The 17,731-nt window shown below is 45.3% G+C and overlaps 1 protein-coding gene across 1 annotated transcript in view; it reads left to right on the plus strand.

Annotated features, from left to right (window-relative positions):
* DOK6 (docking protein 6) overlaps positions 1 to 17,731 on the plus strand; it is a 228,501-nt gene that overhangs the window by 177,123 nt on the left and 33,647 nt on the right. Inside the window, exons 6-7 of the mRNA XM_054164202.1 lie at positions 1,348 to 1,486; positions 16,399 to 16,516. Coding sequence (XP_054020177.1) covers positions 1,348 to 1,486; positions 16,399 to 16,516 — 257 coding nt within the window. The remainder of the gene's footprint in view (positions 1 to 1,347; positions 1,487 to 16,398; positions 16,517 to 17,731) is intronic.

Raw genomic sequence — 17,731 nt, forward strand, 5'->3', positions numbered from 1 at the left:
TATTTTCCAGAAGCAACACTGTTCAGTTTCTGCTTCTGCTTCTGTTTCCTGTTCTGCCCAGACATAGCCAAGCAGAAGTTCTTAGTTAACATTCTGCTGTGGTGAGACCTCACTTGGAGTACTGACTCCAGGTTCTGAAGCCATCGTAGAATCCATAAGGTTGGAAGAGATTTCAAACATCATCAAGTCCAACATGTCACCCAAGACCTCATGACTACTAAACCAGTGCCACGTTCAATCCCTTTTTGAACACTTCAAGGGACGGTGACTCCACCACCTCCCTGGGCAGCCCGTTCTAATGGCTAACAACTCTCTGTGAAGGCTACAAGAAGGCTGCAGAGGGAGTTTCCAAAGGCCTGCAGTGACAGGACAAGGTGCAATGACTTCCAACTAGGGAAGAGCAGATTTAGATTGGATGTTAGGAACAAGTTCTGCACCATGAGGCTGGTCAAACACTGCATCAGGTTGCTCAGGGAGGTGGTTGAGACTCCTTCCCTGGAGATATTCAGGGTATGGCTTGACAGGGCTCTGGGCAACTTGATCTATTTGAGGATGACCCTGCTGACTGCAGAGGGTTTGGACTAGATGACCTTCGGAGGTTGCTTTCAACCCAGACCATTCTGTGATTCTATGATTCTAAGATCTTTATCAATGATCTTGATGAAGACTTAGCACTATTAGTCAGTTTGCAGATGACACCAAGTTAGGTAGGAGTCTTGATCTGCTTGAGGGTAGGGAGGATCTGCAGAGAGATTTGGACAGACTGGATCAGTGGGCCCTCTAGAGATCATCCCATCCAACCCCCCTGCCAAAGCAGGATCACCCAGGGCAGGCCACACAGGAACAGATCCAGGTGGGTTTGGAAACTCTCCAGAGAAGGAGACTCCACAACCTCTCTGGACAGCTTGCTCCAGGGCTCCAGCAACCTCATGCCAAAGAAGTTTCTCCTCATGTTGATAAATAATTTTAATGTGCTATGTACCTCTGGCATCCGTTGTTGAAGAGAATTCAATTTAGCTCCCACTTAGCAGTGCAGACCTTGCAGGCAATGCTGGAAAGAGCTGACTGTATTACTTCAGGTTTTTACTCTGTGATGATAAAACTTCTTTTTCTCTACCCAGATGAAGATTAAAATGAAATGTAAAGGTTATGTTCATAAAGTTCTGAATATCTCTTGGAATGTCTCTCTTCAATGGTAAAAATAACTGCAGATTGTCAGAATTCCACAGTTTTAACTCCAAAAGTTGGCATTTTCTACTGCAAGGTGTGCACTTTTTATACCAGTTGGATAAAAACGACACAGGACTCATTATTTCTTTTCCTTTCCTTCTGCTCAAATCTCTGCAGGATGTGTGACACAGGAGAAGGGCTGTTCACCTTTCAGACACGAGAAGGAGAAATGATCTATCAGAAAGTCCATTCTGCAACACTGGCCATAGCAGAGCAACATGAAAGATTAATGATGGAGATGGAACAGAAGGCAAGGGTAAGGTCCTTTCACTAACATCTTTATACCTGGTACTGAACAGAGGGAGTATGGAGTGATGGCAGCTGTAATGATGGCATTAGCTGTGTGGGTGAGACAGCAAAGACCTTGGATTTGTGTATTTTTGTGGTCAGGGGGTTTTAGTGTGGGTTGTACAATGATCTCTTGGTGATGTCTCTCTGTAGTGGAGGATACCATTGAACATGAGATCCCTGTGAAAATTGTGGCTCTGTTACTCAAAGATGAAGCCTTTAGCTGAAGCCAGCCATGAGTAGACTATGGATGAATCATAGAATGGTTTAGGTTGGAAAGGACCTCAGAGATTATCTGCTCTGACCTCCACTCTCAACTAAATTTGGTTGCTCAAGGCCTCAGCCAACCTGGTCTTGAACACCCCCAGGAAGGAGGCATCCACACCCTTCCTGGGAAGCCTATTCCAGTCTCACCACCCTCATACTGAAGAACTTCCTATGATCCAGTCTAACCCTGCTCTCCCTGAGCTTCAAATCATTCTCCCTTGTTCTGTTGCTAGACCCCCTGATGAAAAGTCCCTCTGCAGCCTTCCTGTGGGATCCCTTCAGGTATTGGAAGGCAGCTCCAAGGTTCCCCCTGAAATCTTCTCCAGGCTGAGCAACCCCAGCTCCCTCAGCTTATCCTCTCAGCAGAGATGGTCCAGCCCTTTGTGGTTTCCTCTGGACTCACTCCAACAGCTCTGTGTCCTTCTTTTGCTGGGGACACCATCAAAAGTCTGCCATGTTGAATGCTTCTCTCAGACTATACATATCTCTTAAGATCTGGGATGGGGAGCCATAGAAGTTACCTTTTTTTTGGTGGGTTGTGAAGAAAAGCTAAGGAGTTTTTCTGCACAGTTGTATTGACACAGTATTTGAGATGCACAGCCTTTGGACAGAAAGAGCAGGAGGCAACGAGTTCACAATCAAGGCTGAAATGAATTTAGGAGCACAATAACTGAAGAGTCAAAAGACAAGATGGTAGAGCAAATGAAGAGCATCTGAAGTAGCAGAAGTGCTGGCAAAAAAAAAGCACCCTTCATTCTGCTGGGCAGAAATGATTGACCAATAATCCAAAACTAGGAAAAAAGAATCATTGTAAATATGTTTGCTTTTAAAGTCTCAACATCAGCAAGAGAAATGGGACCAGGTTCCTAATGATGTAACAAGTGCTTAGACCACAACCAGACAGGGTTTTCCTTCCATGGAACCACCACTTTCAGGTCTTCCCTCTGTCAGTTAGCATCTTTGGTGCTTGGGAAACTGCATTCATATGGCTCCTTGAAACCTCATTTGTGAAGGCTATGGCCATATGGTCCCTGACATGATGCTCTGAGAGCAGGCTAAGATATAGATATGACTCATCAGCCACACAGTGTCTAATGTGCTGGGCTCCTGGATGAGGCTGCACTGTGATCTGAAGAAGGAGGTCAGTAAAGGCCTGCTGGAGGCTGTTGTAAACTGTGTGGAGTCTGTAGGCTGTGTAGAAGAGGCTGAAAAATGTCGATTTTACCCTTCGACTAGTGCGATGGCATTGGTTTGATCTTGGAAGTTCAGCTGCTCCTGACTGATGAAGTGCTGAACATTTAAGGGATCATAGAATCACAGAATGTCAGGGGTTGGAAGGGACCTCCAGAGATCATCCAGTCCAACCCCCCTGCCAGAGGGGATCACCCAGGGTGGGCCACACTGAAACACAGCCAGGTGGGTTTGGAAAGTCTCCAGAGAAGGAGACTCCACAACCTCTCTGGGTTGGAAAAGACTTCCAAGACATTGAGTCCAACTGTTGAACACTTCCAGGAATGGTGACTCCCCCACTGCTCTGGGCAGCCTGTTCCAGATGTTTGACCTTGTTCCAGTGGCTCCATGCAGGAGAGGATGTGGATCCATGACACATGGGGAAGAGAAGCCACCAAATTGGAACCCCACAAACCCCTTCACCAACACTTGCACCAGGTCAAACTGGGCCTCCAAACCCTCAACACCTCTGAGAGGCATCCTCTCAAACTCTTCTGTCATCAGGAGATCCCTCTCCAGCACTCCACAAACACCCTGCTGAAACCTCTGCCAGATCTGCCTACCCTAAAACCATCCTGTCTCCCTCCCTGTAGCCAAGCCAGGGACGTGCTTCCCCAAAACTGGGGCCTTGCCAACAAATCCTTCTGGCCAACAAGCCCCATTCCTGGGTAAGTGAGCAGCACCAGCACCATTCCTGCCCCAAATCTTTGTCCCAAGCCAGCAAAATGGGATAAGAACTGTAGAATTCTCCTGTTATGACTACACATAGAAGGGAGGCATGCTCAGGAAATAATTGTACCTTTGGAACCTCATAAATCCCTTTTTGAAGGAGCTGTCAGTAAAAAGCCATTCTGTAATCTCAAAAGAATTAAAATTTACAACCTGTAAAACAATAATTCCAAGTGAGATAGCACTAAAGTTGATGTTAACCAGCTGAAGTTAATCAAACACCAGTGAGACTGAAGTGCAAATGCACAAAGGAATTACAATAGCACGAGTTTCATAATATTACCATAGGAAATATCCTGTGACAGTTGTTTTGCTTGAACCAGCAGAGCTGTAAAAAATGACATCATTTAAGATTGTCTTTAAATATTTACCAGGAGACAAACACCTTTCTGAAGCCCTTCATCTGGAGCTTTCTTTTCCATTCTCATTATTTACACCTCTCCTCTTGAATATTCTCCTTAATGTAAGTGGTTGAGTCATCAGGATGGATTTCTGTCATTTCACAAAAGATAATATCAAGGAGTTCATGTATTTATTTTATTTTAATAGTTATTAGGAGGGGAATAATGAAGGTGTCAAAGAAGACTGGAATGGGGCTTAAGGAGAGGTTGAAGAGGAAGGTGGGTAAGAAATATACCTGCAGGTCATTTAATCTTTCTTATCTAGAACACAATAAGGAGGCTAATAGTGAATCATAGAATTCATCTGTCTAGACCCATCAGCTAGACTCACTGGTCTAGGGAGGTTCTCCTACCCCTCTACTCTGCCATGCTGAGACTACACCTGCAATACTGTGTCCAGTTTTGGGCTCCCCAGTTCAAAAGAGACAGAGACCTGCTGGAGACAGTCCATTGGAGAGCCACGAGGATGACAAAGGGACCTGAACATCTGCTATGAAGAAAGACAGAGAGCCCTGGGGCGGTTTAGTCTGGAGAGGAGAAGGCTGAGAGGGGCTCTGATCAATGTCTCTAAATACCTGAGAGGGATTGTCAAGATGAAGGTTCAGGCTCTTTGTTGTGGTGCCCAGTGATAGGTACAAGCTGGAACACAGGAGGTTCCACCTCAACTTGAGGGGAAACTTCTTTGGTGTGAGAGTGCTGGGGCCCTGGAGCAGGCTGCCCAGAGACGCTGCCCAGAGACGTTGTGGAGTCTTCTCTGGAGACTTTCCAAGCCCACCTGGATGTGTTCCTGCCCTGAGTGACCCTGCTTTGGCAGGAGTGTTGAGCTAGATGATCTCTAGAGGTCCCTTCCTACCCCTAACATTCTGTGATTCTATGATTTCATCCCACCATGAAATCTGAACTTCCCATGGCTGCTGCCTCTTCCTGTCTTTACAAGTCAGCTCCTTTCTTCCCTGCCTTTTCCTCTGTCAGCTGCAGGAGTCTGTTGTCTCCTGTGAGAATATCTTGCAGACAGTGAGGAGGAGCAGCAAAGTCTTGCTTGCTCAGGAGATACTGCAGGTGGTGCCTATTGCTGGATGCTTGCTATGGGCTTGAATGAAATTCACTAGAGGGAAAGTCTTTACTGTGGTCATGAAGAGTTAGTGCAGCTGCTCATACGCAGCAAGGGATCTGAGCTCTTTGTCACCTCAGAAGCTCTGCAGACAACATCAAGTTTTGTGGAGTGTGTAGGTAAGTGCTGTGGGTAGGTGTAAGAGCAGAGCTGCCAAGTCCTTGCAGATGATTGGATCAGGTATTTTGGTAGCTGGTGAAGTAATTCAGATGATGTTTTGCTCTCTGGAAGCTGTTCACTAGAGCTTGCACTGGAGTTTTGGATGTTTCTCAAGCAGTAGTAGTAGTTGTGAGGTGAGAAGTAGTGGTGAGAAGAACTCAGTTCCTCCCTTGCCTGACACAACTTTAAAATCTCTTATCCCTAGCCATTGGGCTGGACAATCTTGAATGCAAGAAGGCCATCTTCTAGGGACTACAACCCACATATCTCATCACATCCTAACCTAGAAATTACTTCCATTCTTTTTTTCTTAAAACTTCCAGAAATGATTCATGTAATGTTACCATCTTCTAGCTCTCCGTGTGTTGTGCATCCTAAAACTCAGACTGAAATCTGCCTTACTCCTAATAGAAAGTAGAAGCTGAATGAAAACTTGCAATGAAAGAGCACATTGCTGGCTCAGGGTCATCCTGTTATCCACCAGGACCTTCAGGTTCCTTTTCCCAGAGCTGCTCTACAAGAAGTCAGTCCCCAGCCTGTACTGGGAAGCTGCTTGTATAGCTCTGCTGTGAGTTTGACTTGAGCACTGCTAGAAAAAGAATTCTGAAGGCAGTTCTCCAGTGGGCTTAATGTCTTACTAATCTCATCTCTGCTGTGTTGAGAAAACTCATCCCTGTCAAACAAACTACAGTAGCCTACAGAGCTCCTATTATTATTAGCAAAAATAATAGCTGATGGATCCCCCTGATGCTCTCAGGAGACAGGTATTATTATAATAATTACACTAATGAGTAAAACCAAGCGCAGGAAGATTAAGGACAAATTCAGTTCTGTCTGAATTGCCCAAGGTCACAGAGTAATCAGCTATACCCTGGGAATTGGAAAGCAACAAAACAACAACAAAATGAATCTTGAATCACAGTCCATGACAAATTCACAGAGGAATTCACCTCTGAAGTAGTTGTTTTCCACAGGTTTTCATCAGTCTTTTGAACTACATTATCGTTCCCTGTCTCCTGTCAAGCAAGACCTTCCTGTTTTCAGCGCCTCTGTTCAGAAGTTCTTTATCCATCCCCTGAAGGAATACTTAAGGCTTCATCTAGAATTAGTAGGAAGCTTCTTTATCAATGATGTACAGAGGGGCACCACCCTGTGATCCTGAGAATAAGAGACTTTCAAACAGTAATCATCTGAGAGGGCATCACAAATTCTCATAATGGTCCTAAAGCCACTCTGAAAATCCCTCCTGTGCTTTTTGTGCTTTGGCTCATCAGGTACCTGTTGGTAGGACAAAAATTGGATGAAGTTCAGCCTTTGTCTTCATTTTGCCTTTTTTATCCCTGCTTCTGTCCCTTTTTATAAAGCTGATAAAGTTTTTAACATGAAAATGATTTCTAGTAATCACTGTGATCATGTTTAGACTGAAGGCAACAGACATTTAGTGGCTGGAAAATAAAACATATCTGAAATATGGGCACTTCTCCAAGGCCAGCTGTCTTTTGATATTTGTCAATCAAAGCCTGTCCAGACAGGGTTTGTTTGTGTTGCCACTTTACTCTGCTCTGGTGAGACCTCACCTGAAGTACTGCATCCAGCTCTGGAGCCCTCAATACAGGAAGGACATGGAGCTGATGGAGTGGGTTCAGAGGAGGGCCACAAAAATGATCGGGGGTTGGAGCACCTCTGCTATGAGGACAGGCTGAGGGAGCTGGGGATGTTCAGCCTGGAGAAGACTCCAGGGAGACTTAATAGCAGCCTTCCAGGACCTGATGGGGGCTACAAGAAGGCTGCAGAGGGACTGTTTCCAAAGGCCTGCAGTGACAGGATGAGGGGCAATGGTTTGAAATAAGAGCAGAGCAGATTTAGATTGGATGTGAAGAACAAGTTCTGCACCATGAGGGTGGTAGCACTACAACAAGTTGCCCAGGGAGGTCGTTGAAGCCCCATCACTGGAAGTATTCAAGTTGAGGCAACCTGATCTAGTTGATGATATCCCTGCTGAGCGCAGAGGGGATTGGACTGAATAATGGACTGGATACTTTCAGGACCTGTCTGGATGTGTTCCTATGTGACCTGCACTAGATTATATGGTTACATGGATAACTGGCTGTCCACTAGGACTGTCCCATCCCAGCTGCAGGAATAGGGGTTATTATTAACATTTCAGTTCAGCAATATTCAGCAGAGAGGGTTTCATGAAGCTTTTTCCGTGCTGTGGTAGAAGCAGGCATTGCTCTGTTGCTTGTGACTGTCTCTGGGTAAAAGCTGCTCCTCTCATCACAAATTCAGTCTGTCAGAATCCGTTTCCATAAAGGTAGCTGCCAGGCAAGATGCAGATGGATTCATACAGCTGGCTGGTGAATGTGTATCTCTACAGAGCCTGTGATTCAAAACCCAGTCACAAATTAGCATAGGCACAAGTTTAGAAACTGAAAGAATTTGTGGTTTCTTCATTACTCTTAATTGTTTCCATGCAGGGGACAGTGGCAAAAGTGGCAATTCCTCCTAGCTGAGAGATTTTGTAAAAGTATTTGTAAAATGATGGCATTTCTGTAATGCTTCCCCCATACTGTTCAGTGATCACCTTTACACACATTCTGTGTTACAAGGAGGGAAGAATTGATGGAGTTGGAGATTGCCATGGCAACGGGGATAGTTCTCTTTCCTTTGTTTCATGAAGCTGGAGCCTGCCAGCATGGAAGCAAAGGATTGTTGTGTTAAATGGCAAGCATGGAGTTCCAAAGGCTTGACTTACAGAGCATGTGGGCACAGCATCACAGAATGCTTGGAAGGGACCTCCAGAGATCATCCAGTCCAACCCCCCTGCCAAGGCAGGATCACTTAGGGCAAGCCACACAGGATCGCATCCAGGTGGGGATTGAATGTCTCCAGGGAAGGAGACTCCACAACCTCTCTGGGTAGCCTGTGCCAGGCTTCTAGCACCTTGGTCATGCAGCTACAGCTGCTACTACACCAAGCAACTTTCTCCAGAGTAAAAAACCCTCCTGGGTTATCATCAGAAAATTAACTTAAATGGATAAAAGTTGCCAGTTGCAGGATTTATTAGGCTGAGGCAAGTAAGTTGAAAGATGCAGCAGTTCACAAACACTTCTCTGCTTCTCCCTTTCCAAGCTGGGTCCCTGATTTGCAGCTATTTTTGCTACGTTAGTAAAGCAGAATCAGTAAGAAAGCAAAACTTCCACTCACATCTTTTCTCAGCAGAAGTGTGGAGTGTGATTTGGAGAATCTTGTCTCTCATTTTAAGCTGTTGCTCAACCTGCAAAAATATATTTCCCAAGTTAGGTTATTTCTGTTTCTTCAGAAGTGTCTGCAGTGCTTTTGAGTGACTACAGTTTTGAAACTCTGCAATGTCAAGACTTCTCTGGCTATATCTATCCAAACAGAATGATTGAAACACAGAGATTTTTTGCTTGGAAAAGACCTCTAAGATCATTGAGTCCAACCGTTGACCTAACACCACCATGGCCATTGAACCATGTCCCCAAGCCACATGTTTCTTGTACACCTCCAGGGATGGTGATTCCACCACCTCCCTGGGCAGCCTCTTCCAATGCCTGACCACTCTTGCAGCAAAGAAATTTTTCCAGTCTCCTTTCAGGGAGTTACAGAAAGCCATGAGATCTCTCCTCAGCCTCCTCTTCTCCAGGCTAAACAACCCCAGTTCCCTCAGCTGCTCTCACCAGCCCTGTTCTTCAGACACTTTGCCAGTTTCTCTGGACACACTCCATCCCCTCAGTGTCCTTCTTGGAGCGAGGAGCCCAAAACTGAACCCAGTATTTGAGGTGTGGCCTCACAGTGTCCAGTGCTGGGGCATGATCACTTCCCTACTCCTGCTGGCCACACCATTGGTGATCCAGGCTAGGATGCTGGCAGACTTCTTGGCCACCTGAGCACACTGCTGGCTCATGTTCAGAGAGCTGTCAACCAACACTCCCAGGTCCTTTTCTGTCAGGCAGCCTCTCTGCCCCAGGCCCATGGGTTGGGGTTGTTGTGACTCAAGCGCAGGACCTGGCCCTTGGCTTTGCTAAACCTCACACAGCTGACCTCAGCCTATTGATCCAGCCTGGCCAGATCTCTCTGCAGAGCCTTCCTACCCTCAAGCAGATCAACGCTCCCACCCAATCTAGTGTCATCTGAGAGGGCTTTACTGCATGATAAAAGATTTTATGTATTCTAAGTTTGCTGGGTTTTTTTTTCTCTTTTTAATTGAAATATCTTTGTGTGACATAAAACTGAACTCCTGAAAATGTCAGGAAGCAGAGGCCAGCAAGACTGTGGTGTTACTGCCTCCTGGAGTCACGCACTGATAAGCTTAATAAGGAATATTCATGAAAGGTTAGTGATGGTTGTTGTTTCAGAAAAATTGCCTTCCTGTCATTTTACTCAAGTTCATTGGTGCCAGCAGCTCCTATATGCTGGAAGGCAGTAGCTGAAAGAAATGGGATTTCCACGAATGCGGTTTAGGGGTGAACTTTGTAGAGTAGGGTTCTCAGTTGGACTTGATGATCCCAAGGGTCTATTCCAACCAGAATGTTTCTGTGATTCTGTTAAATAGGTGTGACTTAAAACTACTGATCTGGGTTAGACAAGAGAAGAGCAGTTCCATAAGAAAGTGCCTGAGGTCCAAAGCATCTGCTTTACAGAAAGAATGAAGATCAAGTAACTGTACAGTGACCACTCAATGCAAATTCTAACATGTTTCCTGTGAAAATAGATGTGGAAACCTTAGAATTCCAATTTGTCATCCCCAAACATACTCAGGCAAGGTTCTCCCAGCTGAGTACATTCTAGGTTGACCCTATTTCATCTTTCTTTCTGCATGCTAAGCATATGTAAGCACAAACACAGGCTGGGCCAGGAGTGGCTCGAGAACAGTCTGGAGGAGAAAGACTTGGGGGTGTCAGTTGATGACAAACTCAATGAGCCAGCAATGGTGGCTGGCAGCCCAGAAGGCAGCTGTGTGCTGAGCTGCTTCAAAAGAAGTGTGACCAGCAGGATCAGTAGGGGATTCTGCCCCTCTGCTCTGCTCTACTCAGACTCAATGTGGAGCACTGCCTCCAGTTTTGGTGCCCCCAGCATAGGAGGGATAGAGAGCTGCTGGAATGGGTCCACCATGTGTTCCTTTTGGTGAATCCATGCTGACAGATTCTGATGACCTTTTTATCCTCCATGTACTGGGAAATGGTTTCCACAATTAACTCCATCGTCTTCCCAGGGACCCAGGTGAGGCTGACCAGCTTGTACTTCCCTGGGTCCTCCTTGTTGCTCTTCTTGAAGACAACAGTGCCACCAGCATTCCTCCTGTCCTCTCTTCCATTTACAATGTTCTTATGACAAACCAAATAACATCTCCTGTACTCTTCTGGCTCCTTTGAACTCCTTGATTCAGTGGAGAGCAAAACTCTTCCTAGCCCTCTCATCACTGACTTGTATGTCAGCTCCTAACAAACACTGACAATGATTCCTGCTTTTTGAGTGAGACAAAGCTGTAAATGAACATTTCACTGATGAACTGCTTGATATGAATGACCTCTACAACATGTCTTTGAAGGTTAAGCTAATACCCTGATCTCCATCAGTGCTTTCTATGCCACCCGCCTTCACGTTAAGCATTCATGAGTCAACCTGATGAATGGTTCTAGGACTGTGATTCATTTCCATTTTTGGTTGAATAAAAATTGGAGGGATGTGGTGTTATTTGGTTTTTTTTGTTCTTCAGTTTTAGGTGTTTTTTTCTGTCTGCCTATCCCCATTTCCCATCAAGAAGCAGACATACCTTTAAACAAGTGCTGGTGGATGGGAAGCTCAATATGAGCCTCCAGTGGACACTTGCAGCCCAGAAAGCGAGCTGTATCCTGGGTTGCATCAAGAGAAGTGTGTCCAGCAGGTCAAAGGAGGTGATTCTCCCCTTCTACACCACTCTGGTGAGATATCACATGGAGTACTGCATCCAGTTCTGGAGCCCCTTTTATAGGAGAGAATTGGAGGTGCTGGAATGTGTCCAGAGAAGGGACATGAGAATAATTAGAGGGCTAGAGCTCCTCTCCTATGAGGACAGACCGAGAGAGTTGGGGTTATTCAGTCTGGAGAAGAGAAGACTCCGAGGACACCTTATTGTGGCCTTCATCTATCTGAAGAGGGCTACAAGAAAGCTGGTGAGGGACTTTTCAGGGAATCAGGTAGTGATAGGACTGGGGGGAATAGATCCAAGCTAGAGGAGGGGAGATTTAGATTAGACGTTAGAAAGAAGTTCTTCACCATGAGGGTGGTGAGACACTGGAACAGGTTGCTCAAAGAGGTGGTGGAAGCCTCATCCCTGGATGTTTTTAAGGCCAGGCTGGATGTGGCTCTGGGCAACCTGATCTAGTGTGAGGTGTCCCTGCCCATGGCAGGGGTGCTGGAACTGAATGATCTCTGAGGTCACTTCCAGCCCTGACAATTCTATGATTCTAAGTCTATCAGTACTGAGCACCTTCAAAATACCTAGATTTTTACTTTTAAGACCTGAAGACTTTGCCCTTAGAGCAATGATTTTATACTTCCACACAGCCTTATTCCCAAATGCTGTGTATTTGCAGGTTAGCAAATGTATGTCTGCAAAATCTCTTCATGTCATCCAGCTCTCTTTCAAATAAGCTTCTGTTTCATGGTAGAAGGAAGGGCAATCAATGAGTGTAAATCATGTCTGTGCAACACTGGGTTCTCTGTCAGAGACACCTCTCTGTAATTACTGAAGGAACTAGCTCAATGTGGTAGCACATTCTCTGACTCCTACTATTTAGTTGTGTTTGTTTTTACTAAGGCCTGCAGTAGAATTGTAGAATCATAGAATGGTAGGGTTGGAAGGGACCTCTAGAGATCACCCAGTCCACATAGGGCAGGACACACAGAAACACATCCAGGTGGGTTTGTAAAGTCTCCAGAGAAGGAGACTCCACAACCTCTCTGGGCAGCCTGCTCCAGGCCTCCAGCACCCTCACACCAAAGAAGTTTCTCCTCAGGTTGAGGTGGAACCCCCTGGGTTCCAGCTTGTAGCTGTTGTTCCTTGTCCGATTACTAGGCACCACCACAAAGAGCCTGGCACCTTCATCCTGACACCCACCCCTCAGGTATTTAGAGACATTCATAAGATCCCCTCTCAGCCTTCTCTTCTCCAGACTAAACAGTCTTTCAGTATTTCTTCACAGCAGAGATCTTCAAGTCCCCTCATAATCCTTGTAGGTCTCTGTTGGACTCCTTCCAGCAGATTCCTGTCTCTCTTGAACTGGGATGCCCAAAACTGGACACAGTATTGCAGGTGTGGTCTCAGCATGGCAGAGTGGGAAGAGAACCTCCCTAGACCTTCTGGGGACACTTTTTTTGATGCACCCCAGGATACCAGGCTTGTCAGGCTCAACTATACCAGGATAGTCAGGCTTGAGATAGCCTCATCTCTGTTCATGCCAGCATCGTCTCCCATGTCATTAGTGAATGGTTTCATGCAATGAAGAATGGATAGAGTATTTCATATATTGCTTTTGTATAACACAAAGGCTCAAACTTTGTAAAGATGTAAGAACCTAACCTTCTGCCCTCACAGTAATTGGTAAAGTTTCTATTGCCAGGAAACGTCTTTCATGAAAGAAACAAAGCCACAACAGGTTTGTGCTGAAACATGAGTGAAGACACATCTCTTACTGGTATTCAACACTATAAAATGCAGCTGCTCTTCTCCAACATGAATCCATTCTGGCAGACAACAAAGTGAGCTTCTTTGAGAGGAAAGAGGGAAAAAAAAAGCCACAAAATAATTAAACAAACAAACAAAACCCCAGCACACTTCTACCAGAAAAGGAGCAAACCATCCCAATTCTCTCTTTATAGTATGGCCAAGGAGAGGAAGAAAAAAAATAGCTCAGTTGCATTGACTCTCCTTTCAGAATGTTTTTCTTTCATCCTTGCTTTATTATTCTTACACAACGTTACTCCACTGCCAAAGAATCATCATCATCCACCTTGGCACTGCAAAGCAGTGGTAGTATTTTGAGATTTTTTCCCTCCGTATTTGATTAAGAATCTCCCTTAAAGGTCATACCAAGGTCAGAATAGCCACTGAAACCTAAAGGAGAGACATGGACTGTAAAGGCTGAAATCACTGGGATTCCTTTCTCAGCTAGTTTGACTCCCAAGACTCTTCAGAAGGCATCTGAGGCCATTTATTGGTGGGGAGTTTGCCAGTGCTGTGTGTTCTGTTCTGTTAGGAGCAGCAGGCTGGATTAATAAAAAATGAAAAGAAACATAAAATAGTGCATAGTAAATAAACAGGGTGGTGATAGCTGAAAGTGTTTATATTAATAGTAGGCACCTTTAAGTCATGAAGGCCATCCAAATAACACATGGCTCTTTTCCAAGACAGCTAAGTGAGCATCAGCAAAGGGTTATGGGGAAATTGCAGTCAAAGAGTAACTATTGGTCACACATCAGCAAAGGGAAGAGCAGTCTCATTGGAATGCCATAGAAGGGTATTCTGCACACAGTTTTCATAGACGTTCTAGGTCAAAGCACAACCTCATTATTCACAGGTTCATAGGGTGGGTTGGGTTGGGTTGGGTTGGAAGGTACCTTGAAGATCATCTAGTTCCAACCCACCTGCCATGGGCAGAGACACGTTCCACTAGCCCAGGTTGATCAAGGCCTCATCCAACCTGGCTTTGAACACCTCCAGGGAGGGAGCATCCACAACCTCCCTGGGCAACCTGTTCCAGTGTCTCTCCACCCTCACTGTCAAGAATTTCTTCCTAATCTCCAGTCTCAATCTGCCCTCCTCAAGCTTCAATCCGTTCCCTCTCATCCTGTCACTACAAAGCCCCAGTAAAAAGTCCTTCCCTGGCTTTCTTGCAGGCCCCTTTCAGGTACTGGAAGGCTGCTGTGAGGTCTTCCAGAGCCTTCTCTCTTCCAGATCCTACAGTTAGAAGACAATATGGAAGTGGGCTGTCAAAGAGACAGAATTCAAAATGACAAGTCAGCAAAATTGTTTGGAACAGCAGAATAAAATTGCAGAGCTTCCTTAAGAAGGAATAATCTGACAGTACTAGATGGGAGCTGCTTTTTGAACAATAGGCCTTTTGTTCAACAAGTGGAATGTGAGGCAGCAGCATATGCTTTTGCAGGGCGGAAAAAAGAGGGCAAACATGACAAATTTTTCTTGGTCATTGCTGAAAACACACTTGAAAAAAGCATATACTGCCCTCTTTGTTCTCTAACTCAGCTGGCAACTGAGCTGGCACCTTGTAGATTGTCTTCTTCTTTAAACTACTCATTCTTCACTGTGATGTTCAAGTACCTTCATCATCCTTGTAGCTCTCTGTTGGGCTCACTCCAGCAGATCCCTGTCTCTGTTGAACTAGGCAGCCAGAAACTGGACACAGTATTGCAGGAGTGGTCTCAGCAGGGCAGAGTAGAGTTTAAATAACTCATTTTAGTAAACTGGGAACTTTTATTTTTACCTTGCACAAATCATCCTCCTCCTTCCCTTCCCAGCAAAATAATTGAGGAAGGTGGTTGAGGCCCCATCCCTGGAGATATTGAAGGTCAGGCTCAACAAGGCTCTGAGCAACCTGATCTAGTTGAGGATGTCACTGCTGACTGCAGAGGGGGGTGGACTGGATGACCTTTGGAGGTCCCTTCCAACCCAGACCATGCTATGATTCTATTTCACTATCAGCTAGTGGACACCTGAAATATATTTCTGGATCCTTCCTTATCCTCAAGGCGTAACACACAGAGCAACCTTGTTGTAAAGAAAAAAAACAACAGCTAAATAGTCATATTAAATTCATATTTCCTGACTGCAATTCTCATTAGTCTTCTGTGACCTACTTCTCTGGCTATTTGTTTAAAGACTCTAATGAGACTATGAAACAAGCTGTTTTGTTGGGGGGGAGGGTTGTCTGTAATAAACTAACCTATTTCCAGAACATATCTGTGAAAAATAAACTGTCTTTATTGCAGAAAAAAACCAAACAATCCTGAATGAACTGCATATTTTTCACTACTTCTCCTGAAGCCAAATATATTTGCTGTCACCTTCAGTGTTTTGACTTTTTTAATGAAAAAAAAACAAAAACCAAAAAATACCATTATCATAAGGTTAAAAAAGTCATTAAAAATACTGTCAGTCACAAGAGTAGATGTAGAGAAATTAGGACATAGTCCTGTGTCCTAGTAGTGCTCTGCTCTGCCATGCTGAGACCACACCTGCAATACTGTGTCCAGTTTTGGGCTCCCCAGTTCAAGAGAGACAGGGATCTGCTGGAGAGAGTCCAACAGAGACCTACGAGGATTATGAAGGGACTGGAACAGCTCTGCTGTGAAGAAAGACTGAGAGCCCTGGGGCTGTTTAGTCTGGAGAAGAGAAGGCTGAGAGGGGATCTGATCATTGTCTCTAAATATCTGAGGGGTGGGTGTCAGGATGAAGGTGCCAGGTTCTTTGTGGTGGTGCTCAGTGATAGGACAAGGAACACCAGGTACAAGCTGGAACCCAGGGGGTTCCACCTCAACCTGAGGAGAAACTTCTTTGGTGTGAGGATGCTGGAGCCCTGGAGCAGGCTGCCCAGAGAGGTTGTGGAGTCTCCATGTCTGGAGACTTTCCAAACCCACTTGGATGTGTTCCTGAGTGTCCTGCCCTAGGTAACCCTGCTTTGGCAGTGGTGTTGGGCAGGATGATCTCTAGAGGTCCCTTCCAACCCCTAGCAATCTATGATGCTATGATTCTAATGAACCACTACAGCCAAATATACTTTTGCATTTTTCTTCTGGGTGTTCCTCTTGCAGATGCTTGCACCAGAATTTCACTGGCTGTGTAAATCCTGTGGTAACCCAGGAAACAAACAGTATTTTCATAAGAGCATTTCTTCAATTTGCAGTTATCAGATTGTCTATGGTTGTGTGAACTTCCATTTATGTTTGCTTTCTGGTTTCTAGCTCCAGACCAGCCTGTCTGAACCAATGACACTGTCCAAGTCGATCTCACTCCCTCGTAGCGCCTACTGGCATCACATCACCCGGCAGAACAGCGTGGGAGAGATCTACAGTTTACAAGGCAAGTCCAAGTCCTCTCTCAGTGATTGACAGTGCCATTAGCTTCTTTCCATTGGGCCAGGATTCATGCAAATTGTTTTTATTTGCACTGCTTCTTTTCTCTCCTTTCCGCTTTATTGGTTGTCAGGAAGCTCAGCAGGATTCCCAAATTTACATAAACCAGGTTTCTTGGAGTCATTTTGTGAGCTAATGGTGAAAATTATTCTCTAGAATCACCACATAGAACTGGGTAGAGCATTTGGCTCAATGTGGCTTCTCAGTAGCTAATGAATGGCAAGTTGGTTTAGTGTTTCCTTCCAATGAGATTGTGTGTGGATTTGGGCACCCTCAGGGTGCCCAATTAAATCTACATGAAGTGATTACATCAGTTTCAAGGGTAGAACAAAATAATTCCAGGAATAAGAGCTATTTTTGGTCAACAGCCCCAAGCAACACAACAGGCTTGGGGCAGAGTGGCTGGAAAGCAGCCCAGTGGAAAAGCATCTGGGGATGCTGGAGCCAGCAGTGTGCCCAGGTGGCCAATAAGGCCACCATCATCCTGACCTGGATCAAAACCTTTGTGTGCCCAGCAGGAGCAGAGAAGTGATGGTACCCTGGTGAGGTCACAGCTTGAGCACTGGGTTCAGTTCTGGGTACCACAGGATAGGAAAGACATTGAGGTGCTGAGGATGTCCAGAGAAGGGCAGTGAGGCTGGTGAGGGGTTTGCAGGGCATCTCATAAGAGGAGTGGCTGAGGGAGCTGGGGCCATTTAGTCTGGAGAAGTTTGGGAGGCAAAGGGGAGATGTCATTGCTCTCTAGAGCTCCCTGAAAGGAGGTTGGAGTGAGGCTGGGTTTGGTCTCTTCTCCCAAGTAACCAGCAATAGGATGAGAGGAAATGGGCTGAAGTTGTGCCAGGGGTGGGTTAAATTGGAGAGGGTGGTGAGGTGTTGGAACAGGCTGCCCAGGGAGGTGATGAAGTCACCATCCCTGGAGGTGTTCAAGAAGCTGTAGATGTGGTGCTTCAGCATCTAATTCAGTGGTCATGGTAGTGGGGTTAGGGTTAGACTTGATCTTAAAGGTCTTTTCCCACCCTAATGATTGTATTCTACTCTATGAATTTGCTTGGCAAATCCTTCTTATAAACTTGAATAAGTTACAGGCCTTCTATATACATACCATCTTTTTTTGGTCTCCATTTCTCTTTCACATGTTTAGATTATAAGCTATTTACTTAAG

This window comes from Dryobates pubescens, chromosome 9 (assembly GCF_014839835.1).
Source record: "Dryobates pubescens isolate bDryPub1 chromosome 9, bDryPub1.pri, whole genome shotgun sequence".
Lineage (NCBI taxonomy): Eukaryota > Metazoa > Chordata > Aves > Piciformes > Picidae > Dryobates > Dryobates pubescens.